Consider the following 22,203-nt stretch of genomic DNA (forward strand, 5'->3'; position numbering starts at 1 on the left):
TTGCATGGCAATACATAGTCCCCTTCCGGTTACAAATCCATTGTACTTGAACAAAATGCTAACTTGATCTTTAACTTAACATGGTGTAAACTTTATAACAAATATCAAATCAATATCTTCAACATGTTCAAGCATAACAAATAAACTGCTTCGCTGAGCGCAGCTGGATACGCCCGCAGAGGTCCAACCCTGAACAGTTGGGGCAAAAATGGACACAATATTCAAGCTTGATACAGGTCTGAATTTGGATTGTATTAAATATTTGACATATTATAGGTTTCTGAATAAATATAGTCAAAGAACTTGATATTGGTCATATGAATTGAATTTATATTCAATTAAAGATTTCTTGCTATTGTGCAATACACTGTGCTGTTGCGTAATACTTAGTAAATCTGTTGTCAGACTATAAACAAATAAAGTTCAATTAATTCTCATTGTCATATTAGAAATTTATGAAAATGTAAAGGGAGCTTACATCAATAGATATATACAATTCACCAAAGTTTCATGAGAATTGCTGACAGCATTTTTGAGTTATTGTCCGAAAACTGGAAAATCCCCCCTTTTTTAATGAATAAAACCCCATAACTCAGAAATGATAAATGAAAAATTTATAAAATTCTAAACGGAGCTTACATCAATAGATATAAACAATTCACCAAAGTTTCATAAGAAGTGCTGAAAGCATTTTTGATTTTTTATCTAAAAACTGGAAAATTCCCCTTTTTTTATGAATAAAACCCTGTAACTCGGAAACGTAAAATCTAAAATATATAAAAATCGAAAGGGAGCTCATGTCAATAGATATAAACAATTCACCACAATTTCTTGCAAGTTGGTGAAAGCATTCTTGAGTTATTGTCCGAAAACTGGAAAATCCCCCTTTTTTTAATGAATAAAACCCAATAACTCAGAAACAGAAATCTAAAATTTATAAAAAACAAAAGGGAGCTCACGTCAATAGATATAAACAATTCAACAAAGTTTCATGCAAATTGGTGAAAGAGATTTGAGTATGACATGTTGACAACGGACGGACAGAGGGAAAGACAGACGGACAGAGGTATACAATAATATGTCCCGTAAACAGGCGTATAAAAAAAGTGTGGAAAACAGATTATTTGAGTGAATTTTCTAAGTCCAAGCAAAATCATCCGAACTGAACCAAATTTTAACTTGATCTGTAACTTGTCATGGTTAAACTATATACCAAATATCAAATCAATATCTTCAAGCACGAAGAAAAAAAGCATGGAAAACTGATTTGCTGGACTGACGGATGGACAGACAGACAGACAGACAGACAGACAGACAGACAGACAGTTAGACGGACAGTGTGCAAACCTAAAGTCCCCTTAAACTTCGTCAGTAGGGGACTAAAAACTTGACTTAATTTAAGAAGAAAAAAGTATTTCTTTCACGAGTCAAACATGTGCTTTATTTACCAAGTAATATGCATGAGTGAATTGTTTTCATTAGGAGATGAGACACTAAATCATAAAACGCAAAATTATTTCATGCTAAATTAAACGAGTGCAACTATTAGTGTTATATTCAAACACTTTTAAACTTAATAAAATTAAAAATCTGGTGATTTCCTGTAATTTTGTGAAACAGATAGAATCCCGGAAATGAATCCAGAATTACTCGTACTTTAGTATTGTCGTGAAACTTCGGGTTTTTATTTCTGTTCAAAATCGAACGAAACGTTAGCGATGTCTGAGAAATTTACCATTTTGAGTCATTAAAATCATTTTAATTTTAAACTGTTGCATTCCATAAACTGTTCTTGAACGTTTTTAGAAAAACGGTAAGAAAAATAATGATGTAAATGCGATGAAAAAGTAAATACGTTCTGTTGATGCTATGCATCTAGTGTGATTAATTTTGACAGTTTGAAAAAAGTGCCCGAACTTTTAAGTCATCTCAAAAATTTCCAGACCCTTGGATGCCAAACAAATTCAAACTTGATCTAAGTATTGTTGTAATAAGCATTGTATGTACAAGTTTCATAATAGAGGCAAACTTTAGAGAACGGAAACAATAAAATTCAGCAATTTTCCACTTGTAAAGGGGCACAAATCTAGAAAGGTAAAAGTGACACCACCCAAATTCAAACTTGATCTGTGTTATGTGGTAATAAGCATTGTGTATAAGTTTCATAACATTTAGTTGAGGCAAACTCAAGTTAGAGAACGGAAACTAATTTTGGGATGTACTTACATGTATATAAACTTTTGATAATTTATAATCAAATTTTGCTTTTGTGCAATACACTATGCTGTTGCACATTGACCCCCCCCCCCCCCCCCCCACAAAAAAAACAAAAACAAATTTACCCCCCTTTTTTTTTCCTTTTGTGCAATACACTATGCTGTTGCAATGTTGCAAATCGACTCACAATTTCTTTTATACCCCCCCCCCCCCCTTTTTCCAAAAAAAAATTCTTTCCCTCAAGATATGGTCATAATCTCAATTCAAATTTCCAATGGAATTTTGTTTGCAACCATAATTACCCATTTAAATACATCATAAAAGTCTTAAAATAGAAAATGACATACATAATCATGGCAAAAATTAATATTCCTTAATCAGCATTTTTAAATAGTAACTTCTAACAAGAGGCTGTCAGAGTGACAGCAAACCAGATTTTCCTGCAGAGGTCAAACCCTGAACAGTTGAGCAAGTATGGACACAACATTTAAGCTCTGAATTTGGATTGTGATTGAATGTTTAATACAGCATGGGTTTGTGACACAAAATAAATGTGGTCAAAGAACTGAAAAATTTGAAATTGAACATTCACCTATTATGGTCCAATATCCAAATGCTAAGTACATTGCTAGAATCAGCATATCAGAGAACCCCAAGAATTCAATTTTTGATGAAATACTTCTTAGTTAAACCATTTCTGTTTAAATGGAAATAACTTAAACTTTATTTCCATGAACTAATCATGTGAATCTAAAATTAAATATGATTTAACCATAGACTCTAAAATTAGATATGATGTAAAGAGATATGATGCTATATTTATTTTTGAATTATAATCAAATATAAATAATAGTTTTCTAATAAATCTGTCACTCCAATTATAATTGGGCGATTGCATTGAAAATTACCAGATGTGACTGTTATCTTATCACTTAGTGTATAAATCAAAATCAAACTTTATATATATATATAGTTGATAGTTCCCAATATTTTTTCTTTCATCTGTAACATACTAATATAGATCTGCAACTTATCTTATCTTAATTTTAACTTTTTAACTTATAAATAATAAATTATTATCTAATGAATCATGCTTGTAAATTGAAAGGTCATTTCCCCTTGAACAGAACTATGGTTTAACCTTTTAACAAAGTACTCTAACATTAGGTATATAATTATTAGTAATGTAATTAACTTCAAAATGTCTATCTCTTAAAAACCTATAAAACTTATCTGTAATTATCTTCAAAGTGTCTAATAATGAACAGTAAATTTCAACCTTCATTTATACAGTCCTACTAGTAAATTTCAAACTTTATATATACAGTCCTACAGATCTTATCAGGAAACAGAAATTTTTTCAAATAAATCTGTCACTCCAATTATAATTGTGAGATAAGACTTTTACCATATGCTTTACCTTAGTCATAATATGATGACAAGAGAGAAAAATATTTAAAAATACCAATTTTGGATATTAAAAATGGTGATAACTCAAAAAGGAGAAATACTAAAATCTTTAAAATTGAACTAGATCTTCATTAAGTCCCAGGAAACAACATATTTAAATTTGAAAATAATTTGTTAAAAGCGTGTTCATGTTATTGTGGAGACAGTTTGGCAGCCGCCCGTCCGCCCGCCGTACATCCCCAATTTAATAACCGATATTTCCTTCGAAAATCCAGTTAAAAATAAATTACAGCTAATCACCTCAAGACAATACCATTTTTTTATACATAATTTAAAAGCAGTGTAAGGAAGGTAATTCAAACATAACATTGTACTTTTTTTAATTGTCCATTAACCAGGAAACCCTTGTTTTCCCCTTTTTTTGCCCCTAATTCCTAAACGGTTTGAGCCATTACCCCTAAAAGCCAATTCTAACCATCCCGTTGTGGTATGGAAACTTGTGGTATAATTTCAGAGAGATCCATACACCGTTCCACAAGTTATTGTCTGGAAACTAGAAAAATGCTTATTTGGGCCCCTTTTTGGCCCCTAATTCCTAAACTGTTATGACTATAACCCCAAAAATCAATCCCAACCTTCCTTTTGTGGTTATTAACCTTGTGTTTAAATTTCATAGATTTCTATTTACATTTACTTAAGTTATTGTCTGGAAACCAAATGTCTTCGGACTATGACGTGATACCAATATTTTTGCCGACGTATAAAAAAATCGATGAGGCTGTTTTGAAAAATGATTATTCAGCTGATGATGTTTTTTGCTGTATGACAAACAAAATAACTCATAGTCACTATTGAAAACATTCTGAAGAAGTGAATAGTGTCACTGAATTACTAATTACCTGTACTGCCTATCAATGTTTCTTTACTACCAGAACTACTAACACTTCCTAGAGATTTCCTTACTATACTTCCCATTCTTTGTCGGAATTCTTCGGATGGGTTGTGATCAGCTGCTGGAAATTTCATTTCATCATCTTCTTCCCTTTCTTTAAAAGATCAATGAATCATATATATACCAAATTGGATCAAATGTTTTTTTGTGTATGTAATTGTCATACACAAAATAAATCATGAAATAGAAAAGTCAGTAAACTATTACATTTTACATTGTATAAGAACACAAACACAATGGTCAATGTGTAATCCTTTCTCTTTATGAATAAAATAAGGCACATAATTTGAAAGTAGATGCTACTACAAACAAATTTTTATTTAAATTTTAGAAATAATGTATTTCACATGGCAAATCATAGGAGAAAATAATTAAGGGCTATTCCATTAAAATGTACGTGGGAGGGTAGGAAGGGAAGTTTAATTATTGAATGTGGGTCATGGGTCTTTTTTCAGTATGCCTCTATTACCATTATGCAAAATTATTTAAAAAATGGTTCTTGGTTGTAGGGATATTTTGAAAGTCCCTTCCTACCCTCCCACATACATTTTAATGGAATAGCCCTAACATATATTATGCACAAACCATCGTTATTGTTGGTGCTATTTTTCTGTTTCTTTGGTATGTTGAACCTCAATGATCCCTTAACCTCTTTCTTGACCTTTTCTGGAGGTTGAGTTATCTCCTCCTGGTTGTTTACCTCAGTTATGGTTTTGAGTTCCTCATGAGTCATAGAGCTGTATCCTCTGTCTGATATTCCACCTAAAACCAAGATCAAATACAAATATAAGACTTTATTATGTACATATTGTTTCTAGTAGAAGTCAAGCTGTAATTTTCTCTTTTGAATTGTTTCACATTTTGTCATGAAAGTACTTTTTTTTTAACTTACTATACAGTATGGGTTTTGCTAACTTTCTGATCAGATGCATTTTCTATCTTTATCATTTTATATTTATTCAAATGATGTACACAAATGGATCATGCACTTTTTCCTGGTATATATTGTAAGTCATTATGTAAAACTGTATATAAAGATACATCACATTGAATATATTTTCAAAGAGATGAATTAATAATAAATTATGGAAATACTGAAATGCACAGTATTTCTTTATTCTTATATACATGTAGAAGAATCTATAATTTGTGACCATGCTTACCATAGTGCTATCCAGAGCTATCACTGAGTGGTTGTCGTTTGTTGCTGTCTGTCGTTTATGTTTTTTCTTTATTGTTTTGTCATTAATCAGGTTGTTGGTATTTTTCTTTGAATTGTTTCTGTCCAGGCCTTTTATAACTGACTATAAGGTATAGGTTTTGCTCATTGTTAAAGGCAGTTAAAGATTGCTTAAATCAACTTCATTTAGACTCTGTTGGATAGTTGTCTCATTTGCAATCATACTTTAACTCCTAATTTATCAAACTCTTTTTCAATATCATATCAATGGTGAAATAGTAAATCCAACTGATAATTGTAAGGTCAAGCATATTCTAATTTATAATAGACTTAATATTCCAGATTTAAGACACCTGAGCAAAGCAAGATAAGTTAACAATGACATTACCAGTACTAGCACTTTCCTCCTTGTTACTCTGTGACCTGACAAGGTCATTCTCTTCATGAACTTTAACTGCATCAAGGGGTACTTCCTTTCTTAAAATTGATATTTTTTCATCATGTTGATGATCTTCTGGAAAACTATCTAAACTTGTACCATCATATTCGCTGTCATATGAACAGATTGAAACACTTCTCCGACGAATTCCACGACGAAACTGTGCAACACCTATGATGACATTTCTGATCTTTTTCCACATGACAGAAGCTTTACTTCTAGTTGTTGGCCATGTACCTTCAAAAACAGCCTGGAAAAATCAAACAGTATTTCAACTTAATATATACATGTGGCCTTACTGTTGTCAAAATAACTTGTGTTTTAAACTTGATAAATAAAAACAACTTTTGTAAGAAAACAAAGCCAATTAATTTCAATGATTTATTTTAAAAATTTAACACAATTCCATATGAATATCAAATAATCTTGTGATGAATCTGTTGTAGGTTATGAGTATCTAAATGTTGTCTTAATCTCAATCAACAAGATGAGGCACAGCTAAAAGATAAGATTTCATTCTTGTTTATCTTATTGTCAAAATAAAATTTGTTTAATAATACAATATCACTTAGTTATTTCAAAATGATCCTTTCCATAACAATAAAGACAATATCTATGTGTAACAGCCTATCATCCTTATACATTAAACTACAATTATTTTGTGCAACTATTCATTTTAGAACTTGATCTGCCAGATATTTTTTCAATTAAAGCCTCAATTTAAGCACCTTTAATTTTATCAATAATAATACTATTTGACATTATGGAGTAAGAAGCCGATGGTTGAGTGTTCTGTTATCTATTCGTAATACAGCAATTAAAAAAATTGCAGTAATTTGATTGCTGTACTTCACTAGAAATTTTAAGCCATTAAAGTAAGGTGTTATGAGATTGTAGTTATTATGATTATTTATCTTGGCCTAATTTGTTTTGTGTGGCCTTATAAGATGTTTAAATAATTGAGTTGTGACTTATTTATAGTTGTTTACAAAATAATGTATAATTGTGCAGTTTAGAAATCACTGGAACAATCGTAGATACTGATGGAATGATTAGAACTTTCTATTTGACTTGCATAATTCCAGAATGATTATAATATAATTTAAACTTCTACTATATTCTAGAAGTTTCCCTTCTACAGATTTCTACAAGTTTCCCTTCTACAGTGTTCGAGAAATTTCCATTGTAACTATATATACAGACACCAAAGTTAGACTTGGACAGAAATATAAAAGTATTCTCAAAGGATCTCTGGAGTTGTTTATTGGTCAATTCTACAACATCATATTAGTTTGTGAACTTATTGGACATAATATTCCGTTGGATTATGCAACAGTCAAGAGAAGAATTCCGGATAAAGAAAAGACTAGAATCGGACATTCAGATATTTTAACAGTTAAGTTGACATTTCAAATTGTATAATATTTCTTGTAAAATTGTATCATAATAAAACTTGTTATATTTATTGATGATTTTGTCTTTTGTTAGCTACAATTTAAAGGTAATTTCTGGCCATAACAAAACATAATGACTAACTTTATTGTAATATCCATATGTTATAGCATTAGGTTGTACACCAGCCCTCTTCATCTGATACAAGACTTTAACAGCCATCACTGGCATGTTATGTTGGCCACAAAGCTGTAACATTACTCTATAACACACCTACAAATAAACAAGCAAATGTGTTTCATATAAATCCTATGCTGGCCACACAGCTGTAACATTACTCTATAACACACCTACAAACATACAAACATCAGTGTATAGTGTATATTCAGATAAAACAACATCATAAAAACATTAAAAAGCTTTGATTTTCACATATTTATTCAAATGTCTGGTTTTAAAGTATTTGTTTTTGTCTAAATCTGATTGTCGGAAAACTGCTTGATCTAAAGTGCTGGTAGATCATATAACATATCAATTTCAAAAGACAACAAGATACATGTTTATACAGACCTCGTCTGGTGGTTGAAGTTTTGCTAACTGCATTTTCTGTAGAACATCATAGGCTACTTTCATGGCATTGTCTGTTGAGTCACTCATCTCCAAAAAGGCAGGTAAGTGTATAAACCATAAGCTGTAACAATGACTCAACAAGCATCTGTTAAAATAAATATATAGCATATCCATGTTTATTGGTGAGAGCAAAAATCATAAACTGTGACACTGAAATTAATAGAAAAATGCCAACAAAAAATATTATAAGTATTGTAAGAAAGAATGACATTGGCCTATCATTTCAGATACTCATATTTACTGATTGTCAACTATATTGTTATTATTACAGCAATATATTTCAGTCCAATAAATTTCTCAGTGTTTATCATAAAACAAATAGTCTTTGTTCATGCAAAGTTTGATTTCTCTATTTGTCTGCACTATTGATACAATTGTCATTTAATGATTATTATTATCTTTAACCCATAAGCTGTTGAGAATGATCATATTTACTTACTTTGCCCACAACATAGCATTTGTTGCATATTGTTGTGCCATCTGAAAAACAACAGAACACTGATTAGCTGTCAAGTATTTCATAAATAAATTATGTACATTTCCAATAATTTAATAAAATGCTCCGCAGGGCGCAGCTTGATACGACCGCAGAGGTCGAACCCTGAACAGTTGGGGCAAGTATGGACACAACATTCAAGCTTGATACAGCTTTGAATTTGGATTGTGATTAAATATTTGACACAGCATAGGTTTCTGACACAGAATGAATGTGGTCTAAGAACTTAATAATTTTAAATTGGACATTCACCTATTATGGTCCAATATCCAAAATCTAAATACATGGTTAGATTCAGCATATCAAAGAACCCCAAGAATTCAATTTTTGATGAAATCAAACAAAGTTTAATTGTGGACCCTTTTGACCTCAATGTGGACAAAGTTGATAACGGGGCCCAAAAATCAAAAATCTAAATACATGGTTAGATTCAGCATATCAAAGAACCCCATATATTCAATTTTTGTTGAAATCAAACAAAGTTTAATTTTGGACCCCAATTTGGACCAACTTGAAAACTGGGCCCATAATCAAAAATCTAAATACATGTTTAGATTCAGCATATCAAAGAACCCCATATATTCAATTTTTTTAAAAATCAAACTAAGTTTAATTTTGGACCCGTTGGACCTTAATGTAGACCAATTTGAGAACGGAACCAAAAATTAAGAATCTAAATACACGGTTAGATTCGGCATATCAAAGAACCCCAATAATTCAATTTTTGATGAAATCAAACAAAGTTTAATTTTGGACCCTTTGGACCTCAATGTGGACCAATTTAAAAACGGGGCCCAAAATCCAAAAACTTAATACACAGTTAGATTCAGCATATTAAAGAACCCCAAGAATTCAAGAATAAAACCACATTGAAATTGGTCAAGAAATAAGCAATTTATAGGAAGTATCTTCTTTTGCACAATACTGTGCAATTGAATATTTCTTGCTATTGCGCAATACTGTACAATTGACAATTTCTTGCTATTGCGCAATATTGTGCTATTGGATATTTCTTGCTATTGCACAATACTGTGCAATTGAAGATTTCTTGCTATTGCACAATACTGTGCAATTTAAGATTTCTTGCTATTGTGCAATACTGTGCAATTGAAAATTTCTTACTATTGCACAATACTTATTATATAAAAACTTACACATCCTGTTTGGTGTGTATCTCCTACCATATCATTATTATTTGCTTTTAAATATAAATCAGAAATAACCAACTTAAAATGGAAAATTTTAAAAGAAAAAAAAAAGGAAAAAAAAAAAAATCCCCCCCAAATTTTTTGAACCCCCTTATGATTCATCACCCCCAAACTCAATCCCAGCCTTCCCTTTGTGGTATGGTTCCTTGCAGTACAATTTCAGAGAGATCCATACTCTTGAACACAAGTTATTGTCTGGAAACGAGAAAAATGTGTTTTTTTGGCCCCTTTTTGGCCCCAAATTCCTAAACGTTTAAGGCAATTACCCCCAAACTCAAACCAAGCTTTCCCTTTGTGATATGGAACCTTGTAGTACAATTTCAGAAAGATCCATACACTTGCACACAAGTTATTGTCCTGAAACTAGAAAAATGCTTGTTTTTTGCCCCTTTTTTGCCCCTAATTCCTAAAATTTTGAGGCAATTACCCCCAAAATCAATCCCAGCATTCCTTTTGTGATATGGAACCTTGTGGTACAATGTCAGAGAGATCCATACACTAACACACAAGTTATGTCTGGAAGTTACAAAAATGCTTATTTTTGGCCCCTTTTGGCCCCTAATTCCTTTACTGTTGGTACCATAACCCCCAAAATCAATCCCAACCTTCCTTTTGTGGTATTGAACCTTGTGGTAAAATTTCATAGAGATCCATTCACTTAAACTAAAGTTAGAGTGCGAAAACCAATGTGTCTTCGGACGACGACGACAACGACAACGACGACGCCAACGTCATACCAATATACGACCACAAAATTTTTTTTGCGGTCGTATAAAAAATACAAAATCCCAACTCATGTAACAGTTTTAAACTGTAAAGTAACCAACAACAGCTCAATAACTGTACATGGTATCCTTTCATTTCAGGTAACTGACTTAAGACTATAAAATTAAGATCAACTTTAAGTTCTTATTTTCTATTTTCATAAGTATACATTTTTATTTTTGAGGTCTTGAGATTAAAGGTCAGAGTGAAATGATCTTTCTAAACAAAAACATTTCATAACTGTTTTTTGAGAAAATAGCATACCGGTACATATTAACATTTTTATACTACCAGCTTTTGAATTAACAATTGCTCAAGATGTGTTTCCAGACTCTACATTGACACTAATCATCTTAGAACTGAATAGCTACTCTATATAATAGATGAATGACAGCAGAAAGCTATGGTTAAAAGTTATTAATTGTCTTAAGTCCTGATACTTAAGTAAAGATGCTTACAGAAATACAATTAGTGCAGTGTGAAATGTCTCACCTTCTGAGATGACCTGATTTCTTGCTTAGACCTTCTGGATATTGGACTGTTTGGACATAGAGGACCTTTAGATGGCAATGATAATTCTGATTCCTTCTTTCTTAAGAACAACTCTGTTTTTAAGGTTGGGAAACCATTGTAGCTGAAACATAACCAGTAATGATATAGTAACCATACTTTGCAAGTGTTTACATGTAAAGTAATAAACTTTTTACTTATTGATTTAAAAAAAAGCTGTAAAAGATTTTTAATAAATAGTGTTAATACATCAATACTTATCTCTTTTGTCCTGTAGGTTTATCAAAATTGTTCTTCTGCCCATTTAAATAATTTGCCCTTTTCATTCTGTGTTTCATGTCAAGTTTTCTAACAAATCCTGTGATATAACTATGGTTTTCTAAATGTTTGTATTTTTTAGCTTTTTCTATATTCTACAGGCAAAAATTTCCAGGTTTACAGTAAATATCTTATTATTAAAAAGAATTTGATGTTTTTTCAAACCAAAAAGATGTGCTATTTGAATTCAGCCAAAAACAGAAATTTCACTAAACTGGTCATTGTTCCAAACTGTTCAATATGTAATGTTTGTAACTTCTGTTATTCAATATAATGTAAAATTACCTGTACTTAGCCCCCTCGGGTAAGCCTACTGGTTCTGGAGGCATTATATAAACTGTTCTTTCACTGTAAGAAAATAAAGTAGCAGTATATTTTAAGAGCAGATTTATTAATGAAACCTTTCCAAACCAAACCCCCCTCAAGACAAACAGTATATACTTTTTGACATTTTTAACTTGTAAAAACTAACTCCTGTTTCGTCCAAATAAACTTTTTTCTTACCCAAATGGGTTCTGATTAAAAAGGTATTTGAGTATGATGTTATATAGCTGGCTATCAAATTTATCACAAAGAGATTTTTTTTTTACTGACTGCTGATTTCTATGATGGCTATATTGCAATGTGATAAAAATTGCAGTTGATCTCGATTTTAAAATAATTGTGTTTGCTAGAATAAACATGACAAGTAGATGTATTTGTTTCTTTTATCTTACATCTCAACTGCATCATATGTTGAATACGCAATCAAACAGTACAAATTTTCCTCGTAAATTTTATAATAGTTTAGCCATTCAAATGAATAACAATATATCAAACAAGTTAGCTTTTTCTTTCAAAAATCATATCACTTTTCTTCATCTTCAAATATTATAATTACCCAGAGTTCTCGAAAAACCGTCAGTCCCATCGGTCCTGACCACCAAAAATCGGCTAGGACTGACAAATGCATGTGTAGTGGCAGTCCTGATGACTGACAAAATTTTGGTGGTTGTTCACTTTTATTTAACATCTTTTCGGTATTCAGATAGCTTTTGAACTGGTTACTAATGTAAACAAAGTTTAATTGCATAGCTCAAAATTACGATAATACTTTTGAAAAAGAAACCAGTCGTCGGTTTCTTTGGTATTCAGATAGTTTTTGAACTGGTAAATACTGTAATTTAACTTTTGTAGCATAGCTCAAAATTACGGTAATACTTTTGAAAATAAAATGCTTCGCTGGGGCGCAGCTTGATACAACCGCAGAGGTCGAACCCTGAACAGTTGGGGCAAGTATGGACACAACATTCAAGCTTGATACAGCTCTGAATTTGGATTGTTATTAAATATTTGACACAGCATAGGTTTCTGACACAGAAAGAATGTGGTCTAAGAACTTGAATTTTTTTAATTTACCTATTATGGCCCAATGTCCAAAATCAAAATACATGGTTAGATTCAGCATATCAAAGAACCCCATATATTCAATTTTTGTTAAAATCAAACAAAGTTTAATTTTGGACCCCAACTTGGACAAACTTGAAAACTGGGCCCATAATCAAAAATCTAAACACATGTTTAGATTCAGCATATCAAATAACCCCAAGAATTCAATTTTTGCTAAAATCAAACTAAGTTTAATTTTGGACCCTTTGGACCTTAATGTAGACCAATTTAAAAAACGGGACTTAAAATTAAAAATCTAAATACACGGTTAGATTTGGAATATCAAAGAACCCCAATAATTCAATTTTTGATGAAATCAAACAAAGTTTAATTTTGGACTTTGACCTCAATATGAACCAATTTGATAGCGGGGCCCACAAATAAAAATCTAAATTCATGGTTAGATTCAGCATATCAAAGAACCCCATATATTCAATTTTTGTTGAAATCAAAAAAGTTTAATTTTGGACCCCAACTTGGACCAACTTGAAAACTAGGCCCATAATCAAAAATCTAAACACATGTTTAGATTCAGCATATCAAAGAACCCCAAGAATTCAATTTTTGTTAAAATCAAACTAAGTTTAATTTTGGACCCTTTGGACCTCAATGAAGACCAATTTAAAAAACGGGACCCAAATTAAAAATCTAAAAACATGGTTATATTTGGAATATCAAAGAACCCCAATAATTCAATTTTTGATGAAATCAAACAAAGTTTAATTTTGGACCCTTTTGACCTCAATATGAACCAATTTGATAGCGGGGCCTACAAATAAAAAATCTAAATACATGGTTAGATTCAGCATATCAAAGAACCTCATATATTCAATTTTTGTTGAAATCAAACAAAGTTTAATTTTGGACCCCAATTTGGACCAACTTGAAAACTGGACCCATAATCAAAAATCTAAATACATGTTTAGATTCAGCATATCAAAGAACCCCATATATTCAATTTTTGTTGAAATCAAACAAAGTTTAAATACTGGACCCTATCTTGGACCAACTTGAAAACTGGGCCCATAATAAAAAATCTAAACACATGTTTAGATTCAGCATATCAAAGAACCCCAAGAATTCAATTTTTGTTAAAATCAAACTAAGTTTAATTTTGGACCCTTTGGACCTTAATGTAGACCAATTTAAAAAACAGGACCCAAAATTAAAAATCTAAATACACGGTTAGATTTGGAATATCAAAGAACCCCAATAATTCAATTTTAGATGAAATCAAACAAAGTTTAATTTTGGACCCTTTTGACCTCAATATGAACCAATTTGATAACGGGGTCCACAAATAAAAAATCTAAATACATGGTAGATTCAGCATATCAAAGAACCCTAAGAATTCAATTTTTGTTAAAATCAAACAAAGTTTAATTTATGACCCCGATTTGGACCAACTTGAAAACTGGGCCAAAAATCAAAAATCTAAATACATGTTTAGATTCAGCATATCAAAGAACCTCATATATTCAATTTTTGCTAAAATCAAACAAAGTTTAATTTTGGACCCTTTGGACCTTAATGTAGACCAATTTGAAAACTGGACCCAAAATTAAAAATCTAAATACACTGTTGGAATCGGCATAACAAATAAATAAATGTGATCAAAGATTTTACAAATCTAATGCGCCATACTGTGCAATTAAAGATTTCTTCTTGAAATTTTTCAATATTTGAAATTTGAAAAAAAATAATATTTGAAGAATAATTTTTTTAATTTCTGAAATCTGAAATGAGAAAAATTGACCCCCCACAATTTCTTTTTATCCCCCCCCCCCCCTTTTTTCCCCAAAAAAATTCTTTCCCTCAAGATATGGTCATAATCTCAATTCAAATTTCCAATGGAGTTGGCAACCATAATTACCCATTTAAATTTACCATAGTGCTAACTTAATCTATTTTATAATAGAATTAACAAGAGTGCACACACTGAAATGTCTCGCCTTCTTTACTTATCATTGATATTATGTTGATAGTCCTAAATATAAAGCTTTATTACAACTGTCACATAAACTTATCATTAACCAAGTTAACTAAACATTGACCAATGAACCTTGAAAATGAGGTCAAGGTCAGATGAACCATGCTAGGCAGGCATGTACAGCTAACAGTTCTTCCATACAACAAATATAGTTGACCTATTGCTTTTAGTTTAAGAAAAACAGACCAAAACACAAAAACTTAACACTGAGCAATGAACCTTGAAAATGAGGTCAAGGTAAAAAAAAAACTGTGTGACTGACAAATAGATCATAAAATATTTCCATACACCAAATAAAGTTGAACTATTGCATATAGTATTAGAAAAAAAGACCAAAACTCAAAAAATAAACTTTGACCACTGAACCATGAAAATGAGGTCAAGGTCAGATGACACCTGCCCGCTAGACATGTACACCTTACAATCATTCCATACACCAACTATAGTAGGCCTATTGCATACAGTATAAGAAAAACAGACCAAAACACAAAAACTTAACTATAACCACTGAACCATGAAAATGAGGTCAAGGTCAGATGACACCTGCCAGTTGGACATGTACACCTTACAGTCCTTCCATACACCGAATATACTAGACCTATTGCTTATAGTATCTGAGATATGGACTTGACCACCAAAACTTAACCTTGTTCACTGATCCATGAAATGAGGTCAAGGTCAAGTGAAAACTGTCTGACGGGCATGAGGACCTTGCAAGGTACGCACATACCAAATATAGTTGAACTATTGCATATAGTATTAGAAAAAAAGACCAAAACACAAAAACTTAACTTTGACCACTGAACCATGAAAATGAGGTCAAGGTTAGATGACACCTGCCCGCTAGACATGTACACCTTACAATCATTCCATACACCAAATATAGTAGACCTATGGCATACAGTATAGGAAAAACAGACCAAAACACAAAAACTTAACTATAACCACTGAACCATGAAAATGAGGTCAAGGTCAGATGACACCTGCCAGTTGGACATGTACACCTTACAGTCCTTCCATACACCGAATATACTAGACCTATTGCTTATAGTATCTGAGATATGGACTTGACCACCAAAACTTAACCTTGTTCACTGATCCATGAAATGAGGTCGAGGTCAAGTGAAAACTGTCTGACGGGCATGAGGACCTTGCAAGGTACGCACATATCAAATAGAGTTATCCTATTACTTATAATAAGAGAGAATCTAACATTACAAAAAATCTGAACTTTTTTTTCAAGTAATCACTGAACCATGAAAATGAGGTCAAGGACATTGGACATGTGACTGACAGAAACTTCGTAACATGAGGCATCCATATACAAAGTATGAAGCATCCAGACCTTCCACCTTCTAAAATATAAAGCTTTTAAGAAGTTAGCTAACGCCGCCGCCGCCGCCGGATCACTATCCCTATGTCGAGCTTTCTGCGACAAAAGTCGCAGGCTCGACAAAAATATAGTGTCAAATCTTTCATATGGTATTTTTTGTAAAAAAAAAAGATGCAACATTTGCAGATATTTTTACTGGTCTTCCTTTATAAATATGCATTTCTTTAAACATAATTTAAAAGCAGTGTAAGGGAAGTAATCAAAACGTTGTATTTGGATTACCTCCCTTACACTGTTTTAAATTATCTTTATTGTTCATTAACCATTACTTTATACATAATTTAAAAGCAGTGTAAGGGAGATAATTTCAATGATGTATTTGATTTATCTCCCTTACACTGCTTTAAATTATGTTTTGTACTAAAGTATTTGTCCATTAACCAGGACAACCTTGTTTTTCCCCCTTTTTTGCCCCTAATTCCTAAACGGTTTTAGCCATAACCCCCCAAAGCAAATCCTAACAATCCCTTTGTGGTATGGAAACTTGTAGTATAATTTCAGAGAGATCCATACACCGTTCCACAGTTATTGTCTGGAAACTAGAAAATGCTTATTTTTGGCCCCTTTTTGGCCCCTAATTCCTTAACTGTTGGTACCATAACCCCCAAAATCAATCCCAACCTTCCTTTTGTAGTATTTAACCTTATGGTCAAATTTCAAAGAGATCCATTTACTTAAACTAAAGTTAGAGTGCAAAAACCAATGTGTCTTCGGACGACGACACCGACGAAGCCAACGTCATACCAATATACGACCACAAAATTGTTTTGCGGTCGTATAATAACCAGTCGTAAAAGTTATCATAGCTGCCACATAGCCCATCTCGTTCAAAGATGGTGCTAAACCCGGTGTTAAAAGAGTGCAAACAAAAGATAATGATAACAGAGAGGTGAAAAAACATCAGACTTAGTCTTTTATTTCTAATGCACTTTTCACTGTAAATGATTGAAGTATAATGCAGGAGACTTAAAACAAACATGTAATCAAACTGACAAAGTATAAAAATTAGTGAACAATGTAGAGTTCAAAATTTAATTGAAAACAACCAAATATATAACATAGAACTAGGATGGAGTTAATATAGTATTGAGCAATGACTTACATGTAACTAATAGGTGTTTGATAAATTCAAGAAAATTACAGGACAACCAGATTTTCTCAAGGACCTCCAGATTTTTAGTCTTGGTGGTCCCAATGACCACCAGAAAAAAAAAAATTTTAAGAACTCTGATTACCTGTGTGACTGATCTAATTCTATCAACTTGGGTTCATCTAGTGTTTCATTTACCTGTAAATACAAAAACATGTGAAATAATCTTTATAAATTTGTCAGACAAAGACAAAATAAGAACCAAAGCAATTGTCTACAGTTGTTCATAACATGTTGTGTTCTGTTCTCATTCCATACTAATCAATATCAAAGTCAAGGTGGCTGAATTAAATCAAAGACCTTCGTTATTTTTTTTTTTAAATATTGATTTGTTTTTGCTCTTGTTTTATGTCTTGTAGCTTTTTATGTAAAGTTTCTTCGTTTTTGCTCTTGTTTTATATCTTGTAGCTTTTTATGTAAACTTTCGTTTATAAAACCACAAATATGTAATATAATTACACACACACACACACACCTTTTCTGTACATTCATCAAAAAATGCTAAGCTAGCATCATTGTCAGAGACAAAAGATCTCTCTTCTAGAAATCTGATAAATGTCTGTGTTTTGGTTAAATTCTGGTAAAACTTGGAATTTGCTTTGTCTCGACTCTTTAGAAAACCTGAAATTAAAAGTTACAAAAGATGTGAAATTCAAACATGTATGAGATGAAATCAAGTTATCTTTTTTCCCTGGTATATAATTTAAAAAAATTTCCAGATTTTCACATCAAAACTGAATGCTATTACTAGTATGATAACCATAAAAATAAAACTCTTAAATTTCATAATGAACATTTTTTTTTCTTCATCTTTGCCAACTACTTTTAATTTTTCTATGTGGCTGCTCATGCATGCCTTAATGACAATTCAATGACAATAATATTAAAACATGTGTGGCGTAATGTTTTCTATTTTTTCACTAAAATCCCACCTTGCATGTCAAACAAAGAGGTAACATCAGTTGTTCCCAGGGTAGGGGCTCTTGTAATTGGTTTTAGGTAACTCCTGTAGCCTTTCAACACACAAGCTTGGAAACGTAGAAAAGCTTCTTGTATACGTAACTCCATTAATGTCTGCAAAAAGATGAAAGAAAAAAATTTGAATTAAAGCAGAAACATCTAAAACATATTTAACAAACTATAGTACTGAAAACAATAATGATACATCCTTTAAAACTATTCAAATCAATAAATTATAGTTATAAAATTTTTTTGTTTCTTACTTCTATTTCACAGAGAGCTATCTTTTATTCCCAATGCAGCTTTCTAATTCAATTCAAAAAAGATACAAAGTATATATACCTCTTTCCTTTTCATTCTGAAGTCATGTTCCATGGGAGCAAGTTCTAGAGTGATTTCATCTACCATCTGAGTACCAACACGAGTTGTACATAACTCATCAAATAATTTATGCAATGTCTCTTGTAAAACACGAGCTGGTTTCTGAAAATTAGTCAACAGTGATTATACTGCATCAAATTTATTAATAATAATTCAGTAGATTATTTTTTTCTTTTCACAAATAACATTTCATATCTAATTTTTTTGTTTTATATTGTTTTAACAAATAAAGGATATTTCTGTAAATTCTCATCAGTGATCACCATAGACAATTTGGATTTGTTACAGCATATTTGAGTGTGTACAAAGAAGAATGAACTTAATGTTTGGTTGTATGGTTATTGGCAAAGTGAACTGTAAAATTAACATAAACTTAGGCAATCTGGATTTGTAAAATGAGTATTATTTTTTTCTCACATTTTGACACTTATTTGCTCATGTGCTAGCCATGTAACAGAAGTGGATGTTGCCATGGTTTTATGATATTCTTATCTTTTTATCTAACCTGAACATACCTTTGGTAGATTTCTGTAGTTAATGTTCTTTTTGTCATCAGGTCTGTAAAATGTCAAAACAGTCATCTTAATGTCTAATTAAATAAAATAAAAACACAAAAAACAAGAATGTGTCCATAGTACACGGATGCGCCACTCGCACTATCATTTTCTATGTTAAGTGGACCGTGAATTTGGGGTCAAAACTCTCATTTGGCATTAAAATTAGAAAGATCCTATCATAGGGAACATGTGTACTAAGTTTCAAGTTGATTGGACTTCAATTCATCAAAAACTACCTTGACCAAAAACTTAAACCTGAAGCAGGACAGACGGATGAACGGATGCACAAACCGAAAAACATAAAGCCCCTAGGTGAGGCATAAAAACACTTTGGTAATTGTGAATCTGCATATATTTATTTTTGAGGAGACCCACACGTAGCCTCTGGCTGTTGGCAATCCTCTTTAAATAAATAAAGCATTAAATTAAATGACTTTTAAACTGCATTATTATTAAGGGCTGTTCCAGAAAATACTATGTCCCCTCCAGGATCGGCACTTTTTTTAAACCCCCACCACCCACAGAAATAAAAATAAATAAGAACAACACTCCCTCTGCATTTTGGTATTTCAAATACAACCACCCACATAAAATTTTAAAAAATTGCATTCCCTGGGGGGGACATAGTATTTTCTGGAATAGCCCTAAAAAGAAAGTTCTAATTGTTTATAACAAAAAAACTGTTCATATTTGTTTTTTATTAATTACTTTATATACTTACAAACTTATTGTGATAGTATCTAAATCTACACACACAACATCTGAAGGAGGGTCATACAGGTCAAAATATCGGGAATCTATACCTGTTAATTAATAATACAACAATTACATTCAGAAATCAAATTCTATTACATGACACCCCTTTTAACATTTGTGTATTGTTTACTTGTGCTATTTTTAGATCAGTATTTTATAGCAATATCTTTAGTTATATGCACTCTAAAATAATAAATTGATATTTGAGTGTAGTAGTACATTCTTAGAATACTATTGAAGCTTACTCGAACTCAGTTGTTCAAGTCAGTAAAAAATTGCTGAAGTCAGACAGAATTCATTAGATGGGTAAAAGTGTTCTAATGGACACCAGAAATTAATATAAGGAGAGTGGATTTACCCTTTTCAAATCAGCATAACTAACTAAATTTGGACACATAGTGATAGATTATGGTACTTAATAATTAATGAATAAAAATTCTGTTTAAATGTTTTGAATGCCTCCTTGGTATCTTCAGCCTCGTTTTCAACGTGGTAGGATTCATGGATAATAAATAATTTGAATTAGGATATTGTTGTGTGTATGTTCTTTAAATCTTAAACATATGAAAGTTTTAGTTTTATGTTTGTTAATTCGAGGCCATTGAAGACAAAATAACTTGAAAAAAATCACATATATTTATGCTGTACAAAAGTACATATTAAACTCATACTTGTCTGTACTTATCAGCTTATAAGAACAGTTGATGTTTTTTTCGTTTATCATAAGAAATTTTAATCAGTTGCAAAAATATTCTAGTGCAGTCTTTGCATACAAAACCTATTTTACTTACCAACAATAAATGGAACAGGAGCACTCAGGACATAGGACAGACCTAATGGACACAGTGGAATGTATGGACACTGCCAGTGTAAGGGGAATATCATCTGGAATACAATCAACAACCTTAATACACAAGATGAAATTTATAGACACTACATTGCAAACTGTAAACAAATTTGTCAGAAGAATTTGTGTGTTTATGTATGGGGGTTTCTGCCATTGTGTGTATTGTAAATCTTTGCAGCATTTATACATTTTGCAAGTTGTGTAATATTTACTTTCAGTGATATGTCCATCTTAAATGCACATGATCAAATATGACATTAAGAGTAATAAATAATATATTTGTGTAGGTACAGTGGTAAAAAAGTTTGATTTGAGATCGGTATAAACTTTTATTACATTCAATTCAATGAAATAGACAGTCCCAATTCACTGTTCAAAATTAAAATGAACAACGTCCAATAACTCTGCAACGACAAAAGTCCAAATTGTAAAAACTGAGAGAGAAGAAACCTACCAGTACTTAAAACATTTCTATGAATTGGCCAAGGCAAACTTAGGTAATCAGGCTTGGACACAGACATGACAGAGGTTTGTAAGTATAGATTATTACATGGCATTTTTCATATCAGAACTTTATCGGCCCTAGGTCATGATATCAGCCCAAGAGCCGAAAGCCAAAAGGATATGAAAAATGACATGTAATGATCTTTTTATCATATACTTAAGCAGAAGAAATACAGACAAGAACTATTAAATATTTGTCTTTCTATGAACTTTGCTCCTTAACCATTTAAAAAAAATTCTTAAATCACTTGCAGTTTTCTGCACTGTGTTACTGTTTTTCACTCAACAAAGGCAGCTGTGTCGTCTACAATGTTTACAAACAAATTTTCAGAAATGCACAAAGATGCATGTAATAAACCCCACGGACAATATTTAAAAGGCATGTGATAACATTCCAGAAGCAGTTAATAAAGGTTCGATAATCAGCCTGATGAGGAAATTCTTGGGAATCTGGTAAATAAATATAATATTCCTTTCATAGCCCTTTAATTATTTTCAAATGTTATTGTAATGATAAATTTATTGCGAACTAAATGATACTTTTCCATAGATTTACTTGAAGATTACCTGTCGATTTAAACTTTTGCCTATTTATAAGATAATTTTTTTACTCGGGTAAATTAATCAATGAGTGATAGATTTCTCTTAGAAGAAATTTATAGGTCCCAGTGAATAAACTACAGAGAGAACAATAGCTATTGTATTTATTCAATGGGACAA

At 31.6% G+C, this 22,203-nt stretch overlaps 1 protein-coding gene across 3 annotated transcripts in view; it reads right to left on the bottom strand.

Annotated features, from left to right (window-relative positions):
* The window catches only part of LOC127733785 (C-myc promoter-binding protein-like), a 68,794-nt gene that overhangs the window by 17,193 nt on the left and 29,398 nt on the right, over positions 1 to 22,203 (bottom strand). For all 3 annotated transcript variants that reach the window (XM_052243100.1, XM_052243101.1, XM_052243102.1), the window contains 15 exons: positions 20,924 to 21,017; positions 20,098 to 20,179; positions 19,335 to 19,377; positions 18,781 to 18,921; positions 18,411 to 18,552; positions 17,954 to 18,099; positions 17,564 to 17,616; positions 11,803 to 11,865; positions 11,182 to 11,323; positions 8,660 to 8,700; positions 8,161 to 8,305; positions 7,735 to 7,863; positions 6,148 to 6,448; positions 5,165 to 5,341; positions 4,527 to 4,673 (listed from right to left, as the gene is read on the bottom strand). In XM_052243100.1, coding sequence (XP_052099060.1) covers positions 4,527 to 4,673; positions 5,165 to 5,341; positions 6,148 to 6,448; positions 7,735 to 7,863; positions 8,161 to 8,305; positions 8,660 to 8,700; positions 11,182 to 11,323; positions 11,803 to 11,865; positions 17,564 to 17,616; positions 17,954 to 18,099; positions 18,411 to 18,552; positions 18,781 to 18,921; positions 19,335 to 19,377; positions 20,098 to 20,179; positions 20,924 to 21,017 — 1,846 coding nt within the window. The remainder of the gene's footprint in view (positions 1 to 4,526; positions 4,674 to 5,164; positions 5,342 to 6,147; positions 6,449 to 7,734; positions 7,864 to 8,160; positions 8,306 to 8,659; positions 8,701 to 11,181; positions 11,324 to 11,802; positions 11,866 to 17,563; positions 17,617 to 17,953; positions 18,100 to 18,410; positions 18,553 to 18,780; positions 18,922 to 19,334; positions 19,378 to 20,097; positions 20,180 to 20,923; positions 21,018 to 22,203) is intronic.

Source organism: Mytilus californianus, unplaced genomic scaffold, assembly GCF_021869535.1.
Source record: "Mytilus californianus isolate M0D057914Y unplaced genomic scaffold, xbMytCali1.0.p SCAF_3, whole genome shotgun sequence".
Taxonomy (NCBI): Eukaryota; Metazoa; Mollusca; class Bivalvia; order Mytilida; family Mytilidae; genus Mytilus; species Mytilus californianus.